Source organism: Chlorocebus sabaeus, chromosome 22 (assembly GCF_047675955.1).
Source record: "Chlorocebus sabaeus isolate Y175 chromosome 22, mChlSab1.0.hap1, whole genome shotgun sequence".
Taxonomy (NCBI): domain Eukaryota; kingdom Metazoa; phylum Chordata; class Mammalia; order Primates; family Cercopithecidae; genus Chlorocebus; species Chlorocebus sabaeus.
In genome coordinates this window covers 81,892,348-81,918,224 of record NC_132925.1, presented here as the reverse complement: position 1 = coordinate 81,918,224, position 25,877 = coordinate 81,892,348, and the positions used below count along the sequence as shown (strand labels likewise).

General features: G+C 38.8%; 1 protein-coding gene across 33 annotated transcripts in view; it reads left to right on the top strand.

Annotated features, from left to right (window-relative positions):
• Positions 1-25,877, top strand: part of SLMAP (sarcolemma associated protein) — a 177,168-nt gene that overhangs the window by 119,402 nt on the left and 31,889 nt on the right. For all 33 annotated transcript variants that reach the window (XM_038003753.2, XM_038003754.2, XM_007984761.3 and 30 more), the window contains 3 exons: positions 16,532-16,591; positions 23,446-23,526; positions 23,815-23,874. In XM_038003753.2, the coding sequence (XP_037859681.2) occupies positions 16,532-16,591; positions 23,446-23,526; positions 23,815-23,874 (201 nt within the window). The remainder of the gene's footprint in view (positions 1-16,531; positions 16,592-23,445; positions 23,527-23,814; positions 23,875-25,877) is intronic.

Sequence of the window (25,877 nt, the reverse complement as noted above, 5' to 3'; positions counted from 1 at the left end):
AATTTATTTAATAAATGTGACATGTTTCTGTGTCCTTTTAAAACAGTATTTGGCCTGGCATGGTGGCTCACGCCTGTAATCCCAGCACTTTGGGAGGCCAAGGTAGGCGGATCACCTTAGGTCAGGAGTTTGAGATGAGCCTAGCTAACATGGTGAAACCCTATCTCTACTAATAATACAAAAATTAGCCGGGGTGGTGGCACATACCTGTAATCCCAGCTACTCGGGAGGGTGAGGCAGGAGAATTGCTTGAATCTGAGAGGCAGAGGTTGCAGTGAGCCGAGATTGCACCATTGCACTCCAGCCTGGGCGACAGAGTGAGATTCCGTCTCCAAAAAAAATTAAAAAGTAAATAAATAAACAAATAAAACAATATTTATAAAGCAAAGATTAGTACATCTTTTTGTAACCTTCTAATTACTAAATCTCATTTTTATGGGAAATTGGCAACGGGAGCTGGGGCAAAATAATTGATGTCCACTGATATCAACTAAAAGAATATATAATCTAAAATGCAAATCTTTAGGCCAGGTGCTGTGGCTCACGTCTGTGATTCAGCTCTTTCATGGGCCTAGGCAGTAGGATCCCTTGAGGCCAGGAGATCAAGACTAGCTTGGGCAACATAGTGAGATCCTGTCCTTACAGAAAACTTTAAAAAATTATCCAGCAGAGGCTGGGAGCTGTGGCTCATGCCTGTAATCCCAGCACTTTGGGAGGCTGAGGTGGGCTGCTCACTTGAGGTCAGGAGTTTGAGACCAACCTGGCCAACATGATGAAACCCCATCTCTACTAAAAATACGCAAAATTAGCCAGGTGTGGTGATGCATGCCTGTAATCCCAGCTACTCAGGAGGCTGAAGCAGGAGAATCGCTTGAACCTGGGAGATGGAGGTTGCAGTGAGCCAGGATCACACCACTGCACTCCAGCCTGGGCAACAGAGCGAGACTCTGTCTCAACAACAGCAACAACAAAAAAAATTACCCAGGAATGATGGCACATGCATGTAGCCCTAGCTACTCAAGAAGCTAAGGTGGGAGGACCCCTTGAGCCCAGGAGCTCAAGACTCCAGTGAGCTATGGTTGTGCCACTGCACTCTAACCTAGGCAACAGAGCAAATCCCTGTCTCTAAAAAATAAAATAAACTACAAATCTTTAGAAGAAGGATTTTTATTTTGAACTTTTAAGATTTATATTTTGAACCCTAAGAAATGAGAGCAGGTAATTATCAAAAGAATGTTTACTAAGTTACAATTTGTTAAAAATCTTTGTTTTATTTTGTTATTGTTACTGGCTTACTTTAAACAGAACAACTTTTTGCCAGTAGTCCCAAGCTACTCAGGAGGCTGAGGTGGGAAGATCACTCGAGCCTAAGGCAACATACTGTGACTCTGTCTCTTTGGGGGGGGTGTGGAAAGCTGGGTGAAGTGGCTCATGCCTGTAATCCCAACACTTTGGGAGGCCAAGGCGGGTGGATTACTTGAGGTCAGGAGTTCAAGACCAGCCTGACCAATATGATGAAACCCCATCTCTACTAAAAATACAAAATTAGCCAGGCGTGGTGGTGGGCGCCTGTAGTCTTGGCTACTTAGGAGGCTGAGGCAGGAGAACCACTTGAACCTGGGAGGTAGAGGTTGCAGTGAGCCGAGATTGTGCCATTGCACTCCAGCCTGGGCAACAAGAACAAAACTCTGTCTCAAAAAAAAAAAAAAAAAAAAAAAAGAGGAAAAGAGAAAAACTTTTTACTTTTTAATGTCTATTTTATTATTGAACATTTCACTTAAAATAGTATAAAATACTTAGCTGTATTTGTAACACAGAATAAAATTTGCTTTAAATATATAAAAGGTGTTTGGAGATTTTTGTTGCATCATAGTTTTGGGGAAAAATGGACCAGATAAACATGCAGAGATAGCACAGAATTTATATAAATTACACCAAATGCCTTCAATGGGAATGTTAAAAAGTTATTAAAATGATGTTTATGAGGACTATGTAATAGCATGAGAAAATACTAAACAGGTAATACCTACATACAAGAAAAAAATCAAAATATAAAATCCCATTTTTGTGTACAAAGGGTGAACCAAAGAACAGCGAAAAAGCCAGGCACAGTGGCTCATGCCTGTAATCTCAGTACTTCGGGAGGCCAAGGTGGGAGGATTACTTGAGCCCAGGAATTTGCAGCCAGCCTGGGCAACATAGACCCCATCTCTACAAAAAATTAGCTGGCCATGGTGATAACATGCCTGTGTCACACCTACTCAGGAGTCTGAAGCAGGAGGATCGCTTAAACCCATGAGGTTGAGGCTGCAATGAACCGTGATCACACCATTGCACTCCAGCCTGGGCTACAGAGCAAGACCTATCTCAAAAAACAAAAACAACAACAAAACTAAAGAAAATAAGTATTCCCAGACATCTGAATCCTTTGGGTCCCTGAGTGCAAACAGAGAAAGTTTGGGCTATAAGTTCAGGTAGCTAAGGAGAGGCCTACTATTGAAATCTGTTTGGTTTCTGAGTTTCAGGTAGCAAGTAGTAAGAATTTGGTTATTGGTGATTCCAGAGGTATTTCAGAACTTTCCAAATCTGTTCGTTCCCTTAAATTTGGGTAACCAGAGTTGGGAAAGTGAGGGTTGACTCTGGTTTGACTTGTCGTCAGAAGGGACATTTTATCATTTTATCACATGCTGCCATTGTAAAAATTGTTGTGTTTAATAAGTATTCTTAATATCATAAGCAAGACAAATTCAGCAAATATCTTAAGTAAATTTATACTCAAGCACTTTTAAAACAATTTTGGATTACATATTAACAAGCGCACACAAGGCTTTTTGCCATTATTTTCATTGATAGGTATCTTGAAATGCTTTATAATTTTGAATATGAAGTAAATATTTGTGTGCAGTGCTGCTTCATATTTCTTGTTTCCAGTCTTTTAAAAAGCAAATGTTAAATGCCTAGCCTTCTTTATTTATTAGTGCTTCTATAGTATAATTCACCTTGTGTTTTAAAAATTGGAAAGCAAATCGTTTATTTCCATAAGGTTTTTCATGTCTGTCTTTAATATGATGACAGATTTTTCAGTTTATGTGTATGAATCTATAAGAGAACAATTTGGTTGTTGGCTCTTTCCATTTACAAGTTGTAGAAAATAAATGTGTTGGAACACATTTAAATTTGTTTTCCTTTTATGGTAAAACAGACTTTTTAAAGAAAAACTTCTCTTTTCTGAGAAAAACTTTAAATTCCAGACAAAGAAATTGGACTTTGAACAGAGATTTAAATAATGTTTTGCTTAAGTCTCCAGAACTGTAAAGTAAATATTCTCTATTAAAATATCTTTACCACATATAAGGTAGAATTAGGAAGTCACTCCAGTAAAACTTGCTAAAAAAAGCCTCAGCAATATTTTCCTCTTCAGGGGTTCAGATATGAGCTTGGTTTAGGCAAAACTCCACATTTAGTGTTCTCTGCAAATTTTAGTTCCTTAAAGTTTACCATATAAACTTAATGGATACATTGAAACTTTTTGTGTTCTGCTAAAGATGCTTTCCAAATTAAGAAATATTTTATCTCTGAATCTGTTTCATACATATCCATGAATTCTGTCACTTGATTAACTTGTATGCTTAGTGGAAAGATGAAGGGTGAAAGGACATGGAGAACTGCCATCACTTGGTGGGCATAGAGTGAGAGACAGCCTTCTCTGGACTGCTGCCTGCCCCTTTGATTTTTTTTTGCTACTGTCTGTCCTAATAAGGAGACAGGCATCACTGCCGGATGCCAGAGAAATTTTCCTGAGGTCTACTTTGTAGAGACAAACTGTCCCAATGGCATCTCTCTCTTGATGATAGAGTTAATCAGTGCCCTAAAGTAAACCTCATGCCTTTGTATTCTTTTTTTTAACACCTGAGATCTGAGAATGTATTCTTAATCTGTGTTTATTATTATTGTGAGACTTAACTTTTTGATATTATTAGTTTAATTAATATTTCATGTCTTACTGGTTTTTTCCTGATTTTCAGAAAAATCTCTCTCTGCCTCCCACCCCCATAACTAGGAAAAATTATAATCACTATCTGTATATGCTTTTCTCATTCACTCCTTTTTCTTAGGGCTTTGCTCTCACACATAAATTGCCTTATTTGGAATAATACATTGAATTGATGTTGCTTGTGTGACTGAATGTTTATTTTTCATCACTATGAGGTCAACCTCTCTGAATAGTCTCAGTATTCTGATTACGTATTCTACTTGAAACAGATTTTTAGATTTTCATTTTGTAAACTTTTATTTCTCTAAGCCAAAGCAGTTTATGGCAAATAATAGAAAACATGTATTGTGTTTCCCTGCTCATAATAGGTTACATCCCTGTAACAGGAAAACTCTGAGTGTCAGCTAGGTGCTGCTAATTTTATTTTTTATTGTCAGAGTAGTTTGTTCAGTCTCAGATGTATTGGAGAGTTGTTTGTACTGATCATTTCCCTTGTCAGCCCACTTTCTAACATGTCTACCAGATTTTCTCCCATTACAAGTGCCCAGGTGACAATCTTAAGTACATATCAATGGTGTTTTGGTATGTGTACTGTTGCTTTTTAAAAAAGATCTATTTCCATATTCTTGAAATTGGCCCCTTTCACTTTATTTTCAGTCTATCCTTGAATTCTAAATCCTTTTTCCTCTCTCCTTTTCCTTCCTTTTTTTTTTTCTTTTCTTTTTTTTTTTGAAACAGAGTCTTACTGCATTGCCCAGGCTGGAGTGTAATGGCGTGATCTCGGCTCACTGCAACCTCCACCTCCTGGGTTCAGGCAGTTCTCCTGCTTCAGCCTCCCAAGTAGTTGGGATTACAGGCACCTGCTACCAAACCCGGCTAATTTTTTTTTTTTTTTTTTTTTTTTTGTATTTTTAGTAAAGATGGGGTTTTACCATGTTGGCCAGGCTGGTCTCAAACTCCTGACCTCAGGTGATCCACCCGCCTTGGCCTCCCAAAGGGCTGGGATTATAGGCTTGAGCCACCGTACCCAGCCTTCTTCTTAAATTTTAGGACAAGTAGCTTCTGGAACTGTTTTTATGAAAAAGCACAACATCTTCTATAGCAAGAGTTACTTTAACTGATTAAATTTTGCTGCAGAAATGAGTAACTTTATGAAAGTCTGTATTATTAAAATTGGGAACCTCACAGAGCCTCTCCTGTGAGGTTCTATGTCTCTATTTCTGTTTTGTTAATTATTTCAGAAGGGAAATAATTTTCTGGTTTGAATGCCGATTATAACAATTTGTGTCTTGATATTCTAATCTCAATTTCTTCGTCATATTTGCCCTTGGTGATCTTGTAGGTAACGTTAGCTCATTTCTATTTATGATGTTTAGAATTCAATGAGAGGGATCTTTATGTGAATTCTGATGCACTCTCTCACTGGCAGTATGATTGTGGGCAATACTGGGCAAATTGACCTCTTTAAACCTTGATTTCTTCATTGATAAAGTGGGATGGTAGTATCTGTCTCATAGAATTATGAAAAGTGATTGAGATCATATTTACTAAGTGCTCTAAGTAGTGCGTGACACACTGAAATGTACATTAGTTAACAGGCAGAAAACATGTTGGAGAGGTGTAGAAGCTGTGCATAATTACCAGTATGCATGCCATTTAAAAAATTTGGTGTCAAGCACATTTTTTTGATGTCCTAGTCAGAACATTTTCTTAATGAAACCCAATTTTGAGACTTAGAAATATTTTCCAGGTTGGCAGTTACAGCAGCAGATTGTCTGGTTCTTTTATATTCACTCCCTCCTCTCTTCCAGTCAGTTTGTTTCAGATCCCTAGGAAACTGACATCAGTATCAGATAGTCTGTGCTGTTTGGGTTTATCTTCTGCTTTAGTGTTTCAATTAGTTGTAGCTGTCAAGTAAGGAAAATGGCTCTTTAGCTTTAAGGACTCAATCCATTCTTGGCACAGCTGTTTGAAACTTCTGGGATCAAGTGATCCTCCCAATTTGACCTTTCAAAGCAATGGGATTACAGGCATAAGCCACCATGTTCAGCCTCCTTTGAACTTCTTTTGAATGTATTGTTTGCATTGTTTCTCGTTTTTTATTTTATGCCACACAGTAATATGGTTAGTATATAATTTATTTCTGTCAACCAAGAATAAATTTGGTTCTCTCTGTTCAGTCTTTGACAAGATTTGAGAGTCTTCTGACTAAACTAAATGCTTAGATGGTGGTACTTAAATGTCAAACATATTATACTCTCAGTTCTACTCCTTGGTAGGTTCCCTGCAGAGATGTCTGTGTGTCAGGTACAAATTCAAGAATGTTCATAGCAGCATTATTCACATTAGATCCAAACTGGAAACAGCCAAAAAGACCCTCAGTAGTTAAATGGATAAATACACTGGGGCATATTGGGTGGAAAAAAAGCCTGACACAAAAGAATACATACTATTTAATATTCCATTTATATAAAGTTCAGAATCACTAAAATCATATTATTTGGTCATGTATATTTGGGTAGTGTGACTATAAAGAAATATAATAAATTAAGTACCATGAAAGTCAGGATAGGCTGGGCGCAGTGGTTCACACCTGTAATCCCAGCACTTTGGGAGGCCGAGGTGGGTGGATCACGAGGTCAGGAGTTTGAGACCAGCTTGGCCAACATAGTGAAACCCTGTCTCTACTAAAAATACAAAAGATTAGCTGGGCATGGTGGCGGGTGGCAGGCGCCTATAATCCCAGCTACATGGGAGGCTGAGGCAGGAGACTTGCTTGAATCCAGGAGGTGGAGGTTGCAGTGAGCTGAGATCACACCACTGTACTCCAGCCAGGGAGACAGTGCGAGACTGTCTCAAAAAAAAGAAAAAAAAAAAAACAAAAAAACAAAACACAGAATAGTAGTTACCTTTATGGGAGAGGAAAGGGATTTTATTGGAGGGGAGGGCTTCCTCCCTGTGGAGGGCTTTAGGGATTGGTAGGATGGTTCTATTCCTGACTTGGGCTACAGTCACATAGATATTTGCTTTATGAAAATGTATTAACCTATACCTTTGTGTTTTATGTTCCTTTTTGTATACCTTTTTTGTTTGTTTTTTTGTTTTGTTTTGTTCTTGAGACTGAGTCTCGCTCTGTTGCCCAGGCTGGAGTGCAATGGCACGATCTCAGCTCACTGCAACCTCCGCCTCCCAGGTTCAAGCAATTCTCCTGTCTCGGCCTCCTGAGTAGCTGGGATTACAGGTGCATACCACCACACCCAGCTAACTTGTATTTTTAGTAGAGACAGGGTTTCACCATGTTGGCCAGGTTGATCTCGAACTCCTGACCTCAGGTGATCCGTCCGCCTCAGCTTCCCAAAGTGCTGGGATTACAGGCGTGAGCCACCACGCTCAGCCTTGTATGTCATTTTTTATAATAAATATGGTTTAAAAATAGTGGAAAATGAATAATCACCTCTCTGGAGTATCCCTCAAAAAAGAGAGTTTTAAGGCCATGTGCAGTGTCTTATACCTGTAGTCCTAGTGCTTTGAGAAGCCAAGGTGGGAGAACCGCTTGATTTCAGGAGTTCAAGACCAGCCTGGCCAACACAGTGAGACTATGTCTCTACAAAAATAAAAGTAAAAATAAATTAGCTGGGCATGGTGGCACATGCTTGTAGTCATACCTGCCCGAGAGGCTGAGGTGGGAGGATCGCTTGAGCCCTGGAGCGTGAGGCTGCAGTGAGCCATAATTGCACCACTGCACTCCAGTCTGGGCAACAGAGTGAGACCTTATCTCAGAAATTTAAAAAAAATGGTTTTAGGGCTGGGCTCAGTGGCTCAAGGCTGTAACCCCAGCACTTTGGGAGGCTGAGGCAGGCAGATAACGAGGTCAAGAGTTCAAGACCAGCCTGACCAACGTCATGAAACCCCTTGTCTACTAAAAATACGAAAATTAGCCGAGTGTGGTGGCGCGCGCCTGTAATCCCAACTACTCAGGAGGCTGAGACAGGAGAACCTCTTGAACCCAGGAGACAGATGTTGCAGTGAGCTGAGATCATGCCACTGTATTCAAGCCTGGGTGACAGAGCAAGACTCCATCTCAAAGAAAAAAAGAGTTTTAAAAAGGAAGAAAGGCCTTCTACTCTGTCTCTGTTTCAGTTGTACCAAGTTAGATAGGTCTTTCAAGACCTGCAGTTATCATGACAGGAAAGTTCTTTCTTGAGTCTCTGAAGGGGTAAAGTCAGAGGCAGAGATCTCTGATCTCACCTCTATTGTATATATTACACTTGTGACTCCCAGAGCATTGAGGTCTCTACACCAAGTTGGAGACTCAATGGTTACAGATTGTTTTAAACTGGATTATTTCTTTCTTTTTGAGATGGAATCTCTCTCTGTCGCCAGGCTGGAGTGCAGTGGTGTGATCTCAGATCACTGCAACCTCCACCTCCTGGGTTCAAGCGATTATCTTGCCTTAGCCTCCTGAGTAGCTGGGATTACAGGCACGTGCCACTATGCCCAGCTAATTTTTGTGTTTTTAGTAGGGATGGGGTTTTACAGTGTTGGCCAGGATGGTCTCGATCTTGACCTCGTGATCTGCCCACCTTGGCCTCCCAAAGTGCTGGAATTACAGGCATGAGCTGCTGCACCCGGCCAAAATATATTTTTTCTTTATTTACAGGCCTCTAGTGATTCACAAGATTTGAAATATAACTTTAAATAATTTCAATAGTGATAATAGCAGCTAATTAGCCAGGAGCAGTGATACATGCCTGTAGTCCCAACCAATTGGGAGGCTGAGGCCAGAGGATCACTTGAGCCCGGGAGTTAGAGGCTGCAGTTCACAGTGATCATGCTGTGAAAAGCCCCATTACTCCAGCCTGGTCAATGTAGCAAGATGCCATCTCTTAAATAAATAAATAAATAAATAAATGCAACTAATCATTATTTGGTACTTATAAACTAGTACTGTTCAAACTTTTTATATATATTAATTTATTTAATCATTTTTTAAGATGAAGAAACACTCAAATAATTTTTTCTTTTGACCCCTTTAAACACAGATGCTCGATTCATTCCACAAAGATTAATTAAACATGTATGTACCAGGCATTATTATAACTGTTGGGGTTATTAGAAGTGAATAAGACAAGAAGGCTTTGCCTTCATGGAGTTTACATGCTCTTGAGGAGACAAAAAGTAATAAACCAAAAAATTAATATGTTAGGAAGTGATGAGTCCACTGAAGAAAACAAAATAAAGACTGTAAGGGGATAGGGAACAATAAAGGTAGTATGTGACTGAACAGAGAGGGGACTAAGCTGAGTTGTATGTGTGTCTGGAGAAAGTGTGTGAAATAAAAACCGTATGAAATGCTAAGACTGAGATTGGAGTTTTAGAAGAATTCAAACACCTTTTTAAAATAAAAGGCCAGATAGTAAATATTTTAGGCTTTGCAGGCTGTAAGGTTTCTTGGCAGATACTCAATTCTGCCATTGTAGGGAAACTTAGCCATGGACAGTATGCAAATGAATGGACCTGGCTGTGTTCCCATAAAACTTTATTTGCTAAACAGGCAGCAGGTTGGATTTGGCCCAATGGGGGTATAGTTGACTGTCCCCTGGGGTAGATCACAAGGGACCTTTAGGTTATGGTAGCAACTTCAGATTTTGTTTTAAGGGTGAGAGAGTTTTGAGCAATAAATTATAATCTTCTGATATATGTTTATAATTTTTGAACAGGTCAGTATGTAGATCTTCAACATACTAGAGAAAGACTAGAATAGCTTTCAAAGTCTGTGTTTATACTATTTTATTATCTGCTATGTTCATGTAACAGGCATTTGCAAACAACTATTATATGTCAGAAGTGTGTTAGGAATTAAATAATTAATAAAATACTTCTCTACTTTCACCAGACCCTAAATTCCTGTATTTCTCTCATTTATCTTGGTAATCCACAGTGAGTGCCTGGTGCATAGTAAATATTTGAAAGAATGAGTATATTCCCTCAAGGAATTCATAGTAATTTGGGCAAGGTAGACATAATGAATAGTTGCAATATACCTTAAGAGAGATAGGAATGAAGGAATGAGGCTTAGAGAGGAGAGATTCCAAACATATTTAGGAGAAAGGAAGAGAAGATAATTTCAGTTTTAGACATGGTGAGATTTAAGTCCCTGTGGTATTTCTGGGTGAAGATGTTTGGAAAGTAGTTGGACAATGGACCAGTAGTGTCCTGGGGCCGAAAAATGCTAGACTTGACATCAACATTTAGAAATTACTCAAGGTAGTTAAAGCCATTAAAAAATGTTGTTGTTCCTGACAGACATCTTAAAAACTAATGCACATATTTAGATTATAATCAGAGAAAGGGAAAGGCAATAAAAGCCTAAGAAGGAAGGAATGAACAAGCACATAAAAGTAGGAGTGAGTGGCATCCTAGAAGTTAAAGCAGTAGTGTTTCCAAAGGGAGGCAGTAAACTTGATTAAATATGGTGAATGGACCCATTCGTAGTAAAATATTATAAAAAGCATAAGTCACAAGGACAAGAGAATGGGAGAGAAGACTACAGTGGATAATAGATGCCAACAAAATTTTGGAAGATGTGAAACATACAGTTGAGTGGTAGGAGATTCGGGTTTCCACCTTTTCTTTTCTGAAAGCCTGCAGTCGGGTAAAGGAAACCTCAGAAAACCAAGTCAAAACTGTGGCTAAGGGGCACTTAATACCTGCCAGGTAGGGCAGGAATGCATGGTTGCTAAAAACAAGATTAAAAGTTTATATAAGAATAATCTGAACTATTTTCTTATTTTTCTTCTTCTTTTTTTTTTTTTTTTTTTTTTTTTTTTTTTTGAGACAGGATCTCTGTTGCCTAGGCTATAGTACAGTGGCATGATCTTGGCTCACTGCAGCCACAACCTCACAGGTCTCGATCCTCCCACCTCAGCCTCCCAAGTAGTTGGGACTAAGGGCACACATCACACCCAGTTAATTTTTCTATTTTTAGTAGAGACAGAGTTTCGTCATGTTCCCCAAGCTGGTTTCGAGCTCCTGGGCTCAAGCGATCTGCCTGCCTCGGCCTCCCAATGTGCTGGGATTACAGGCATGAGCCACCACACCAGGCTCATTTTTCGTATTCTTCTCCATGCAGACAGACAAGTATCTCTTTCCTTATTCAGGAAGACTAAAGGTTTGCTCTCTGGAGGCTGAAATGGAGAGTCTGTAGACTGTGGTATTTCAGATATGTCTGAGCGGGTAGGTCTGAGCATCTCACTGTGGGGAAAAGTGGGAGAGTTAAACTGAACCAGAATGCTGGCCAACAGGCTTATACTCCCCAGGAAGGCAGTTACAGGGCTCTACTCCAGAGAAACCAATCAAACAAAGAGAAACACATACTGATATTGATATTTAAACTGTGCTATTTAAGCACTTTGGGAGGCCAAAGTGGGCAGATTGCTTGAGCTCAGAAGTTCGAGACCAGCTTGGGCAACATGGCGAAAACCTGTCTCTACAAAAAATGCAATAAATCAGCCAGACATGGTGGTGTGTACCTGTAATTCCAGCTATTTGGGAGGCTGAGGTGGGAGGATGGCTTGAGCCCGGGAGGTGGAGATTGCAGTGGGCAGAGATCACACCACTGCACTCCAGCCTGCGTGATAGAGCTGGACCTTGTCTCAAAAAAAAATAAACATTAAAAAAAAGTCTCCCAACAAACTGCCACTGTGTGTTTTGGGTGTAATAAGCCCTGCACATGCATATAATAAGACTTTCTCAGCTTCTTATTGCCTTACCCTTGAATATGAAGAGAAAGCCAAGATCAGACTTTTGAGGAAATTCTTTCTTGACAAAGACAGAGATCAAACCAAAAAAAGAAAAAACACAGAAGTGAGTGGGGAAGAAATAGGAAAAAGGTAAAAAGTAGAACTTTTTTTTTTTTTGAGACGGAGTTTCACTCTTCTTGCCCAGGCTGGATTGCAATGGCGCAATCTCGGCTCACCACAACCTCCACTGCCCGGGTTCAAGTGATTCTCCTCCCTCAGCCTCCCAAGTACCTGGGATTAGAGGCATCCATCACCACGCCCAGCTAAATTTGTATTTTTAGTAGAGATGGGGTTTCTCCATGTTGGTCAGTCTGGTCTCGAACTCCCGACCTCAGGTGATCGGCCCGCCTCAGCCTCCCAAAGTGCTGGGATTACGGGTGTGAGCCACCACGCCTGGCCAGCTTGTTGTTGTTGTTGTTGTTTTGTTTTGTTTTTCTGAGACAGAGTCTTGCCCTGTCGCCCAGGCTGGAGTGCAGTGGTGCAATCTTGGCTCACTGTAAACTTTGCCTCCCAGATTCAAGCGATTCTCCTGCCTCAGCCTCCTGAGTAGCTGGGATTACAGGCGCGCATCACCACACCCAGCTAATTTTTGTGTTTTTGGTAGAGATGGGGTTTCACCATGTTGGTAAGGCTGGTCTCGAACTCCTGACCTCGTGATCTGCCCACCTCGGCCTCCGAAAATGCTGGGATTATAGGCATGAGCCACTGCGCCCAAGAAGCAGAAACTTTAAAATATATATATATGGGTATATATATATATATATTTTGAGACGGATTCTCGCTCTGTTGCCCGGGCTGAAGCACAGTGGCATGATCTCGGCTCACTGCAACTTCTGCCACCCGGGTTCAAGCAATCCTCCTGACTCAGCCTCCTGAGTAGCTGGGATTACTGGCGCCCACCACCACGCCTGGCTAATTTTTGTATTTTTAGTAGAGCCGGGTTTTCACCATGTTGACCAGGCTGGTCTTGAACTCCTGACCTCAGGTGAACTACCCGCCTTGGCCTCCCAATGTGCTGGGATTATAGGCATGAGCCACTACACCCAGCTTAAAAGTATAATTTTTGGAGTTTTATGGATGAAGCAAGATAAAGATGGTATTTTTAAAAGGAGCAGGGTGCAAATAGAATTTTTGAAAACTAAAAATATAATACCAGATTTTTAAAAACTGTAAGAAGATTGAGGAGAAAGTAGAGGAAGTGTCCCAGAAAATATAAGAAAAAGTCAAGAGTTTTGTGTTTTTTTTTTTCAAGAGAGAAAATTAAAGGAAATTTGGGGTTTAATCCTAGAGATCTAATATCTTAATAATGAATTCCAGAGGGGGAGAATAGCGGAGAGAGAGAGAATGGAATAATTTATCAATTAAGTAGAATACAGGATAATTCCCCAGAAGTGAAAGGTATGAGCTTATAAACTGAAAAAAAAAAATGCACTGAGTACTTAGCACAATATATTTTAAATGACCACTCATTAAGCCAGACACAGAATGTCATATGTTATATTGTTTTATTTATATGAAATATCCAGAACAGGTAAATCCATAGAGATAGCAAGCAGATGTGTGACCGCCAGAGACTGGTGAGATGGAGATGCGGGGGAAGTAAATGCTTAATGGGTATAGGGTTTTTGTTTGGGTAATGAAAGTGTTTTGGAACTAGGCACAACATAGTGAATATACTAAATTCTACAGCATTGTTCACTTTAAAATGGTTGTTTTATGTTATGTGAATTTCACCTCATTTAAGGAAAAAAGAGACTACACACTGAGGAATATGAAATTTAAGAACACCAGGAATTAACAGAAGATTCTGAAACCTTCTAGAGAGAAACAAAGGATATCATATAGTCTTAATAAGCTAAATGTATAATATAGTAATAAATAAGCCATGAGATCTTTTTTTTTTTTTTGAGCGTCGCTCTTATTGCCCAAGCTGAAGTGCAATGGCGTGATCTCTGCTTACCACACTCTCCGCCTCCTGGGTTCAAATAATTCTCCTGCCTCAGCCTCCTGAGTAGCTGGGATTACAGGCATGCACCACCACATTCGGCTAATTTTGGGGTTTCTCCATGTTGGTCAAGCTGGTCTCGAACTCCCGACCTCAGGTGATCCGCCCACCTTGGCCTCCCAAAGTGCTGGGATTACAGGCATGAGCCACCGTGCCCGGCCAAGCCATGAAATCTTAATGATTCAACTAAACAAACATTTATTTCTCATTCACACTACATGTCCATGGTGAGGAAGACCACTCTGCTCCATATTGTCACTCAGAGATCTAGACAGATAGAGTCTTTACTATCTTACGATGTTGCTGTCTCAGCACACAGCTTCTAGAGTTCTTGTGGTGGGATAAGGTGTAAAAAGTGTGTACTTTCTCTTAAATGCTTTGACCCTGGCTAGCATCAGTCCTATGAATCTTCCTCAGTGCTAGGGAGTTGGGATGTACCGTCCTCCCTGATGCCCAAACAGAACAGGCAAACCAGATATTGCTGAATGTAAGAAATCCCTACTATGTGTACTGAGGAACAGGATTCAGGCTGTATTAGACTCACCTTCTGGTTGGAAGCTAGAAGACAGTGGAACAATGCTTTCAAAATTCTGATGCAAAAGTATTTCCTGTAGATTTGTTTATCTAGTCAAACCGTCAATCACATGTGAAGGTAGAATGCTAACATTTTCAGAGAAGCAAAATCACAAAGTATTTACCTGTTCACCCCTTTTCAGGAAATTATAAGAGGATATGTTACAATAAAACAAAAGAATAAAACAGAGGAAGATGGGGATATATAATGTGATAAATTGCTTGGTGTGTTTGACAGTATTGAAAGTTGTATGGTTCTGTGAGAACTTGGGCTATGTTTGAGATATATAAAAATTAAAAAAACAAAAGAATGAAGCATTATAAATTCTGAGTATACTGAAGGCCATACAAGGAAGGAAATATGATTGTAGCATACTATATGACTCATTATATAAAATAATTTTTCAATATAAATACTGAGTATGGGCCAGGCGCAATGGCTCATGCCTGTAATCCCAACATTTTGGGAGGCTGAGGCGGGTGGAGGTCAAGAGATCAAGACCATCCTGGCCAACATGGTGAAACCCTGTCTCTACTAAAAATACAAAAATTAGCTGGGCATGGTGGTGTGCACCTGTAGTCCCAGCTACTCGGGAGGCTGAGGCAGGAGAATTATTTGAACCCAGGAGGCAGAGGTTGCAGTGAGCTGAGATTGTGTCACTGCACTCCAGGCTGCACTCCAGCCTGGCAATAGAGTGAGACTCTGTCTCAAAACATAAGAAAAGGACTGGTTTTAGATTGACAAAATACAACTCTTGAGGATGGTAGTAGAAAATGGCAAAGCTTAACCATGTAAAATAGATTGTCAATAAATATCTAAAATGGAAAAATAAAAAATCAATATATTATTTAGAAATATAAATGTAAGTATCAGAAGAAATGGCTAAAAGTTGTGGGAAGTGAATTTTAGGAATGGAGTGAAGTACGACAGAGGACAGGTGGGACAGCTTACATTATACATGTTAATCAAAATCTGTTACTTTCTGTTTTTGTTTTTGGTTGTTTTTTTTTTTTTTTGAGATGGAGTCTCGCTTTGTCGCCCAGGCTGAAGTACAGCGGTGCCATCTCTGCTCACTGCAAGCTCCGCCTCCCGAGATCACGCCATTCTCCTGCCTCAGCCTCCCGAGTAGCTGGGACTACAGGCGCCCGCCACCTCGCCCGGCTAATTTTTTGTATTTCTAGTAGAGACAGGGTTTCATCGTGTTAGCCAGGATGGTCTCGATCTGCTGACCTTGTGATCCGCCCGCCTCGGCCTCCCAAAGTGCTGGGATTACAGGCGTGAGCCACCGCGCCCGGCCCCTCTTTCTGTTTTTAAAAAGGCGGAGACAAAGTGCCACATACTGCAAAGAGCCTATGAGAAATGAAAATTAAGAAAAGGAGCCATGGGCATTGAGAGACAAGAGGCTATAATGATATTGGAGCAGTTTCAGTGGTTGAGTGGTGGGTGTAGACCAAGTTGCAGTTAGTTGTAAAGTAAAAGAATAGAAAATTTTCTTCACATATATTGCAAACGAGTAAATTGAAGGAGACTGACATACAGGAGTAAATAAGGGGACACAGACTAGATATGTCTTCTTCAATGAAATGTAGAATATGAAAATATGACTTTAAATTCTAAAGAAGTAACATTATACATTTACAGAGAATTCCCCATAAAACAAAACAAATGTTTTTTTATTTCTTTGAATAGTTAGCTTTTCTAAAATGATTCATTTACTGAAATACGTTATATAGGCATCTCTGCTGAATTATGTCAGCAGAGAACAGTAAACTATCGGTATAACTTAATTTTTATTACTTCATTTGAATAAATGCCTTTTCATAAATCTTTTATTTTAACTTAATAGCCTTGATCTAAAGAGGATTGCTTTGATTATTTCTTCTGAGCCCTTTTTATAAAAAGATCTAGGCTTTTAAAATAAGGTGAAAATAAAAGGCAGATTGCCTGCCTGCCCCTAGTTTTCTGCATTAACGTGATTGCTCCATCATAGTTCCAGTTCTCTTAGTTCCCCTTCCAGATTCAAGTTTTTATTCAAGCTTGGTCATAGGAGTAATGTTATCATCTTTAAATTTGGTCATGGAATGTGTTACACTGCCCAGCTCAGGGAAATGCTGCTCAGTTTGGGCTTGGATGGTAACGTTTATTTTCCTTGGCAGAGAAGCTGATCGTCGAAGGGCATCTAACCAAAGCGGTAGAAGAAACAAAGCTTTCAAAAGGTTTGTTTTCTGTTTTTTCTATGTTTTTTGACAGTTCTTTTGGATAATGAAGGTTAGTATATATTTTCAAGGTTATAGTATTTTAACCATCCGTTTACTTCTTATAGCTCACAAAATAGCAAGCCAGTAAAAGTATCAGATAATATATAAAATAATTAGACTTCTGTTTTAAGAAAGGTATTTTAACTGGAATGTGTCTTTTTAAGTGGATGTGTATTTATGTTTTTTTGAATGTTAGTACTTGGTATAGGTTTTTTTAGGTATTAAATATTTGTTGCAATCTCTCTCACTCCCAGCATTAATTTCAGCTTTGATCTCAAATTTAAAAAAAAAAAACACAACGTAAATCTTTTGTGATACAACTTAAGTGAAACATGCTTGCAGTTCTTTTTTGGGAGTTTCTGTACCTTTAAAATCTCTTATGATGTTTAATTCCTTAATTTTTGGCATCTCAGTTTGATTTAAACAAAATTAATGACTTTTGTGAATGTAGAATCTTCTTATATTTTATAATGAGTAGTCCAGTAATGGCCCAAAGTAGTTTACTGTGTTAATTCTGTTACACTTGTCAGAGAAGAAAAGTGAATTTTAAAGCACCATATTGTCAAGTCACTTTTATACACAGGGAAATTAGGCAAATAAATTTGGTGGCATGTGTTTATCATAGTAGAACTTGCATTAGACTATTCTAGTATAAAATTTAAAACTAGATTCACAGTCTTTTTGGCCAATTAAAACGTTGGGTTATAAAAGTTTGAGATACTTAATTTTAGTACATTCTATTTTATTAAAGTAACTGGATTCATTTGGCTTTTTTAACTATTTAAGAGAATGGTGTTATTTCAGATATCTCGTGGTTTCCATTCTGAATTTTTGCACAGCAAATGCCATATTTGGGGAAAAAATGCATAGAATATGCATCATTAATATTGTTCTGGCAAACAGGCACTGAGTTTCAGAACAGTGAACTATTTTTAGTACATATGGCAATTTTTTTCACCTTATTAAAGTGAGATGAGAACAGACCTTAAAATAGCTTTTACCTCACCATCCAAATACCTATTCAGATTAGTTGGTTGAATAGCCAGCACTTTGAAGTAGAGCCTTAGGAAAAAAAAATTAATGCTTCTTTAATTAAAATGTCTTGCTGTCTTAGCGCTTATATTTAATGCATTCTAAATTAGAAAATATGTTCTTGAAATTATGTTGTGTCATTATTAGAAAAGTTTTGTGCATTACTGATTTCCCTTTTTAATTTATTGTTTTTATCTTATTGATACATAATAGATGTGCATATTTTCAGGATATGTTTTATAGTCTGATACATTCGTTTAATGTATCAAGATCAAATCAGAGTAATTAGAATATCATCACTTTAAATATTTATCTTTGTATGATTTCCTTGTAAACCTGGCTGTAAACTGTTTATTGGAAGTTTTAAAGAACATGCCTTTTGATCCAGCAATTCCACTTTTGGGTTTTTAATCTTTTGTTGTTGTTGTTGAGATGGAGTTTCGCTCTTGTTGCCCAGGCTGGAGTGCAGTGGCACAATCTCAGCTCACTATAACCTCCACCTTCTGGGTTCAAGTGATTCTCCTGCCTCAGCCTCCTGAGTAGCTGGAATTATAGGCGCATGCCACCATGCCTGGCTAATTTTGTATTTTTAGTAGAGAATGAGGTTTCACCATGTTGGCCAGGCTGGTCTCAAACTCCTGACCTCAGGCGATCCACCCGCCTTGGTCTCCCAAAGTGCTGGGAATACAGGCGTGAGCCACCATGTCCGGCCTGGGTTTTTAATCTTAAGAAACAAATTGAACTAATGAGCAAGAATGCTTGTTTCAGTGTTGTTTAAAAGCAACAAGAGGAAAGCATTAGGGTCCATTAATAAGGGTATTTATTAAATAAATTATGGCAAGTAAGTTCATGTAAATGAATAGAATATATTCTTTAAGGATGATAATACAAATAAAAGTTTTATATACTCAGGGATTTTTCTATCAGTAGCGAACATTTTACTAGCACCTTTCACAGTTAATATGCAAAGATATGCTAATCCTTGTAACAAACTAGATGGCTGAAATAAGTTACGTTTTAAATCACACTGTAAAGTGTTTTATTTTGGATTTGGCTAAATTGTCTTTAATTGGTGATGTTTTTGGTGGAATTTTCTTGTTTGGATTGAAAATATCAATTGCCATAAATGAACAATTACCAATGAAAATATCAATTGCCATAAATGAACAATTACCAACTGTTACCAGTCTTACCTCTTCTCTTACTTCTAGAAGATGTATCACCTAATGCAAAATGTACTTTCTGTTTAATCTCTAACTCAACTTGCAGTCATTACATGTCTATATATAGCTTTGGAGGTAGAAGTAGAAAGAATAGTGTAGATAATTCTACCACTAACTAGCTGTACGCCCTCAGGCAACTTCAGTTCTTTATACCTCAGTTCCCTCACTTGTAAAGTGAGATTGACAAAATGTGAGCCACCACTCATGGCCTTGTGTTTCATTCTTGAATAGATTTGATTTGCCTCTATGTAACTATAGTATCAGGACACAACATTGAGGATCCATGACTTGACTTGCTAAAAACTTGCTTTCTGGCCAACCTCGGTGACTCACACCTGTAATCCCAGCACTTTGGGAGGCCAAGATAAGAGGATCACTTGAGCCTAGGAGTTCGAGACCAGCCTGGGCAACGTAGCAAGACACTGTCTCTTAAAACACACACACACACACACACACACACACACACACACACACACAGACACTTGCTTTCTTTCTTTTTTTTTGTGGAGATGGAGTCTTGCTCTGTCGCCCAGGCTGCTGGAGTGCAGTGGCGCAATCTTGGCTCACTGCAAGTTCTGCCTCCAGGGTTCACGCCATTCTCCTGCCTCAGCCTCCCTAGTAGCTGGGACTACAGGTACCCGCCACCATGCCCGGCTAATTTTTTGTAGTTTTAGTAGAGACAGGGTTTCACTGTGTTATCCAGGATGGTCTCGATCTCCTGACCTTGTGATCCACCTGCCTCGGCCTCCCAACGTGCCGGGATTACCAAACTTGCTTTCTTAATCAGAGTAGATATATGCTTTCAATCATCCTTTTTAAAAAAAAATATATATATATATATACACACACACACACACACACACATACTATGTACTAGGCACTATTCTATGCACTGGGAATATAGCAGTTAATGAAACAGACATTCCAGCCTGGGCAACATAGGGAGACACTATCTCTTCAAAAAAATAAAATAAAAAATCAGCCAGATGTGGTGGTGCACACCTGTGGTCTCAGCTACTCAGCAGGCTCAGGTGGGAGGATGGCTTGAGCCCAGGAAGCTAAGGCTGCAGTGAGCTGCAGTTGTGCCACTGCACTCCAGCCTGGGCAACAGAGCAAGACCCTGTCTCAAAAAAAAAAAAAAGAAAGAAAGAAAAGGAAAAAAAAACAGGCAATCTCTGCTATCAGGTAGTTACATTCCAATGATATCTTGATGGAAAATTTGGCCCTACCTTTAAGGCAACTTTACCTTCCCAGCTAATACTCTAAATATAGAATAAGGGTTCTTCTAGGCTAGAAGAATACTTTTGAAAATATACTTCTTATTTACCTAATATTTTGATCCTAAAATTGCCAAAAATATTAAAATCGGGGGGAGCTGTTTTCCTTTTTATTCCTCCAGAGTGGTTCCTTTTGTAACCATATATGGACATTAGACGTATTAGCCTCTTTGATTTGAGAATGTAAGTTTGTGATCAAAACTAGAACATTCAGAAATTTCTGATTTTAGCATACTATGAATGCAGCAGCGGTCGCAGATTAGATTCCCATGGGCCTCCATGGCCAGTGACTTCACTTCTAATCTAAGTTCCCTGTCGCTAAGCAGTTGACCTTTGACTACAAATGGCAGGGAGAAAAGAAGCAAAGACTTCTTGAAATTCATCACCCATTTCACAAGTTAAGCCACAAATTCTAGGGATATTGTTATATGGAATAGCCATAACAAGTTATATTTTAATGATGTATTAAATATTTTGACAGTAATGGTTTTAGATATATTTCTAATTTCTTTCAAAATAGAAAATATATTTTAATTTCCTTGATTATAAAACAATATATATATTGCTACAAATTTTTCAAACAACATATGACTATGTGAAGGTAAAAAGTAAATGTGTCCACCATGTCCCTATCTCCAGAAATAACTAATGATATCTCTATTGTAGATCCTTCCAGACCTTGAATAAATATATGCAGTTAAAAATTCATAGATAAATGTATAACTGTTTTTAATCTACATGGGGTCACATTATACATACTGCTGTTTATTAGGCTTTTTACTTAGTAGTAAATATACCTTGAATAGTTTTCATTCCATAATATATGTATATTTCATTTTCCTATAACAAACAATACTTCAGTGAGCTTTATGTAGCCCATATGTGCTGTGTTATTTCCTTTAGGAAAAGTATTAGAAGTGGGCATGCACATACAAACAGTGAAATCAGGTGTGTAACATTATAAAAATATATGCTTTTTAAATTTATAATCTCACTAAGGAAAGAAGATATATACACATACACAGAATAATACAAAATAGAGTATGATTAATTGAGGAAACAAAAGACGCAGAGAAGATACAATTAAAAGGAGCACCATGGTGGAGAAATGAAGACTTCCTTAGAGTTGATGGGACTTAAACTGTATATTACAGAATGAATAGGCCAAATAGAGAAAATGGCCGTTTTGAGATTAGGGAAATATTGAATCAAACAAATAATTGCAGGACATAATGCAGGCATGTACCAGCCCTATAAAGAAGCTAGCATGACCAGAGCAGAGCTCCTGTGGGAAATAATGTAGGGACCAGATTACGGCTAAATTCTGCTGTGTAAAGCTTGACTGAAGCCTTGTGGAGAATGGGGAGATAGGATTGCCCTATAGGATTTTATTCAGAGAAATGGCATTCTCGCCGGGCGCGTTGGCTCAAACCTGTAATCCCAGCACTTTGGGAGGCCGAGACGGGCGGATCACGAGGTCCAGGAGATCGAGACCATCCTGGCTAACACGGTGAAACCCCGTCTCTACTAAAAAATACAAAAAACTAGCCGGGCGAGTTGGCGGGCGCCTGGAGTCCCAGCTACTTGGGAGGCTGAGGCAGGAGAATGGTGTAAACCTGGGAGGCGGAGCTTGCAGTGAGCTGAGATCTGGCCACTGCACTCCAGCCTGGGTGACAGAGCGAGACTCCATCTCAAAAAAAAAAAAAAAAAGAAATGACATTCTCTGCAAATGCTACCCTAAAGAATGCCATAGGCCAGGTGTGGTGGTTCACACCTGTAATTCTAGCACTTGGGAGACTGAGGTGGAAGGATTACTTGAGCCCAGTAGTTCAAGACTAGCGTGGGCAACGTAGTGACACCCCCTCTAAAAAAGAAAAAAAAAAAAAAAAAGAAATTCCATAGTATATACAGATGTGCCATTACAGATGAGAATCTGGGTCCTAATTAATTGCCAGTCATCTTTGATATACTGTTGGGCCTATAGTAAGGATTTCTGAGGACAATTCTTTGAAAATTAGGCCTAAGATGTCTTCATTGGACCAGGCAGAAGACCTCTTGTAAATAATTTCAAAACTTTTTTTTCTTTCTTTCTTTCTTTAATTTTATTTTATTTATTTATTTATTTATTTATTTTGAGACAAAGTCTCGCTCTGTCACCCAGGCTGGAGTGCAGTGGCACAATCTCGGGTCACTGCAACTTCCACCTCCCAGGATCAAGCAATTCTCTACCTCAGCTTCCTGAGTAGCTGGGATTACAGGTGCCCAGGACCACGCCCAGCTAATTTTTTGTGTTTTTGGTAGAGATGGGGTTTCACTATCTTGGCCATGCTGGTCTTGAACTCCTGACCTCGTGATCCATCCGCCTTGGCCTCCCAAAGTGCTGGTATTACAGGCATGAGCCACAGCGCCCGGCCCAAAACTTTTTTAAAAGTTTTTTCTTGGCCAGGTGCAATGGCTGATGCCTATAATTCTAGTGCTTTGGGAGGCTGAGATGGGAGGATCAGTTTAGCCCAGGAGTTTGAGACCAGCCTAGGCAACATAGCAAGACCTCATCTCTACTAAAAATATAAAAAAGATAGCTGGGTATAGTGGCGTGGTCCTGAAGTCCTGGCTTCTCGGGAGATTGAGGCAGGAGGATCCTTTGAGCCCAGGAGGTCAAGGTTGTAGTGAGCTATGTTTGTCCCACTGCCCTCCAGCCTGGACAACAGAGCAAGACCCTGTCTCCAAAAAGAAAGTTTTTTCTTACTGTGATTCAGGGACAGTTATCTTTAGAAATAAAAGACTGTTAATTTTCTTATTTTAAATGGCACTTTTTTTATAAGAACTAATCTTTTTTTTTTTAAGGGTTTTATTTGAGTAAAATCTTACAAGGCAGCCTTCTTACTCGTGTTTTTATGTAACAGAGCCTTTTCCTTTAATCATCTTTTTACAGTGTCCACATTGTCTTGGGAATTGTACTATATTTGTTGCAGTTCTTTGAATACTTTAGCAAAGCTTGCTTCGTTTTTGTTTCCAGTTGGCAAGTGGACAACCTTGAACAAAAGCCCCAGCCCTCAGCAAAGCAGACATCATCCACATTACAATTTAATATGAGCTACGTGTAATAACCAGTATTCCGTTTTGGACAAGGGTGGTGAAGAAGTAAGAGATTCAGTGACCTGACCTCTTTTAAAAGTACTTTGCGTACCTGTAGATTTTGAGCATTCATAGCCTGAAGCAGTTTTATTGATATAAGGTATTTAACTGTAATAAGATTTTACTTTTATTTTTTTCTTGGTAGAAAATCAGACAAGAGCGAAAGAATCTGATTTATCAGATACTCTGAGTCCAAGCAAGGAAAAAAGCAGTGACGACACTACAGGTGAGTTTTAACCTCATGTTTACAGACCTGCAGCTGTTAATGGCAGTTTAGGCGTATAGGTTAATGTGAGTGGAGATTTCAAAGTTTGCGTTTGGCGGAAAAAAAAAAAAAAAACACTTCCATTTATCAAGTCATCCCCTTTGAATGTTGGATATTTTGTTAAAACTACTTTCAACTACCCAAATATAATAGCTGTGTCAATTCCGGTTGTTTATTTTGATAACAATAGCTTGCTGATAGATCTGAATACTGTCTGTAATTATATACTTACTTTTTTCCTCTCTGTAGACGCCCAGATGGATGAACAAGACCTAAATGAGCCTCTTGCCAAAGTGTCCCTTTTAAAAGGTACTTTAATATGTTTTTATTACATCGTAAACCAGGGTATCAAATCACCCTTTGCCATAAAATCTGTTCTAGATATTATGTGAAGTTTTCATTTTTAGTTGAGAGATTAAGATGGGTTCTATAAAGTAGCAGGAACTAAAAATTTGAAGTTTTGGTGTTTATACCCAATATTTCAAACAATGTCGAATAATTTGGATCAGTCCAGATTATAAGGGACAAAGTGTTAAGTGATAGAATATGAAATGCAGCTGTGTTTTTTGTTTACCCTTGTATCTCTAATAGGAATTTATTAGCACTTTTAACATAATTAGAATAAGGTGAAAATCTTAACTCTCTTGAAAGACTCACCAGTTTGCTCTGTTATCATATGGTAGCAGTTGTAAATTTCCTTATTTTCTGGTGTTCTTCATCTTCTAGTAAATATCCCCAGGTTCTTATGACACTCTTCTAGAAATTTTGGGCTAAGAAATTTTAGATAGATGGCCAGGCGTGGTGGCTCACACCTGTAATCCCAGCACTTTGGGAGGCCGAGGCAGGCGGATCACCTGAGGTCAGGAGTTCGAGACGAGCCTGAGCAACATGGAGAAACCCTGTCTCTACTAAAAATACCAGATTAGCCAGCCATGGTGGTGCATGCCTGTAATTTCAGCTCCTAGGGAGGCTGAGGCAGGAGAATCATTTGAACGCAGGAGGCAGAAGTTGCGATGAGCCGAGGTCATGCCATTGCACTCCAGCCTGGGCAATAAGAGCAAAACTCCGTCTCAAAAAAAAAAAGAAAGAAAGAAAGAAAGACATTTTAGATGTTGATAAGATAAGCAATACATGAACTCTGTCTCACCTCTAAATAGGAAGTACATTTATTTCTTGATATTTACTTGTTTAGAATAAAGTGGGTAGAAAATAAATCAGCATTTATAAAAATGTTTTTAAAATAAAGTTCCTTGGGAATGGTTTACTGGAAAATTGTCAACATTTAGTCTCTTTTATGTTACCTTATTGTACACAAGAAAAATTGACATATCTTGTAAGTTCAGCCCAATGGGTTAATTAAAAATGTTGGTAGTGGTGTACTAATACGAGGCAGCTCTCTGGGATCAAAGTGACAGTAGCAGCCTGTGGAAATTTCTCTTTGTGGAAGTGCCTATTTTTCTGGCTGGACTAATAGGGAATCTTCTTGTCCAGTCCCCGAACTTTGGGATTATATAAGGAAGGAGCACTCTTACTGATTTGTACTCTTCTTAGGTGATCTTTGGTGTTGATAAGGCATGCCTTTTTTCTAATGTCCTAATAATAAATATAAGTTAATGTTGGTATGGTCCAGAACTCTCATCTCAAAAATGCAATACCATTATTGTGTAAAATGTAGTTACTGATACTGAAAGAATGCCATACCCTATGGGCCTTTATGGGAACGTGGAGGAAAAAGAAGGGAGGTAAATGAGTAATGAACACACCCAAACAAAAGTAGCCCTCTTTATGGTCTTTTGCACTACAGAACTCTCCCAGAAATCTTTTTTTCTTTTTTTTTCTTTTTTTAATTTTTATAGGTACATAGTAGGTGTATATATTTATGGGGTACATGAGATATTTTGGTACAGCCATTCATGTTCCCAGAAATCTTTTCAATAGCCAAGTTAAGACTGACTATAGTGTTTATGATTGTGTTAATTATATTCAACTATTATTAGTGCCTTTGTGATTTTTGTCAAGTCTGTTTTAGATTTGATTTTTATCCCATTGCCTACTACAATGCAGGTATTCAGTAAAACTCAGATATTTGATGAATTAATTAATAATGGACTTCTTACATTAAAATTATAAAGCCACAAGAGCATTAGGAAAGTAACACTAGCCGCAAAGCTAAGAGCCAAAGAACTCTGGGTTCAGTCGTAGGTTTGCCGTTTATTTGTAATGTGTCCTTGACAAATTGCTTAACCCCTCTGTGATTCAGGGCTTTTTCATGTATTAGGCTGGCGAAAATTAACTTTATAGGATTATTGTGA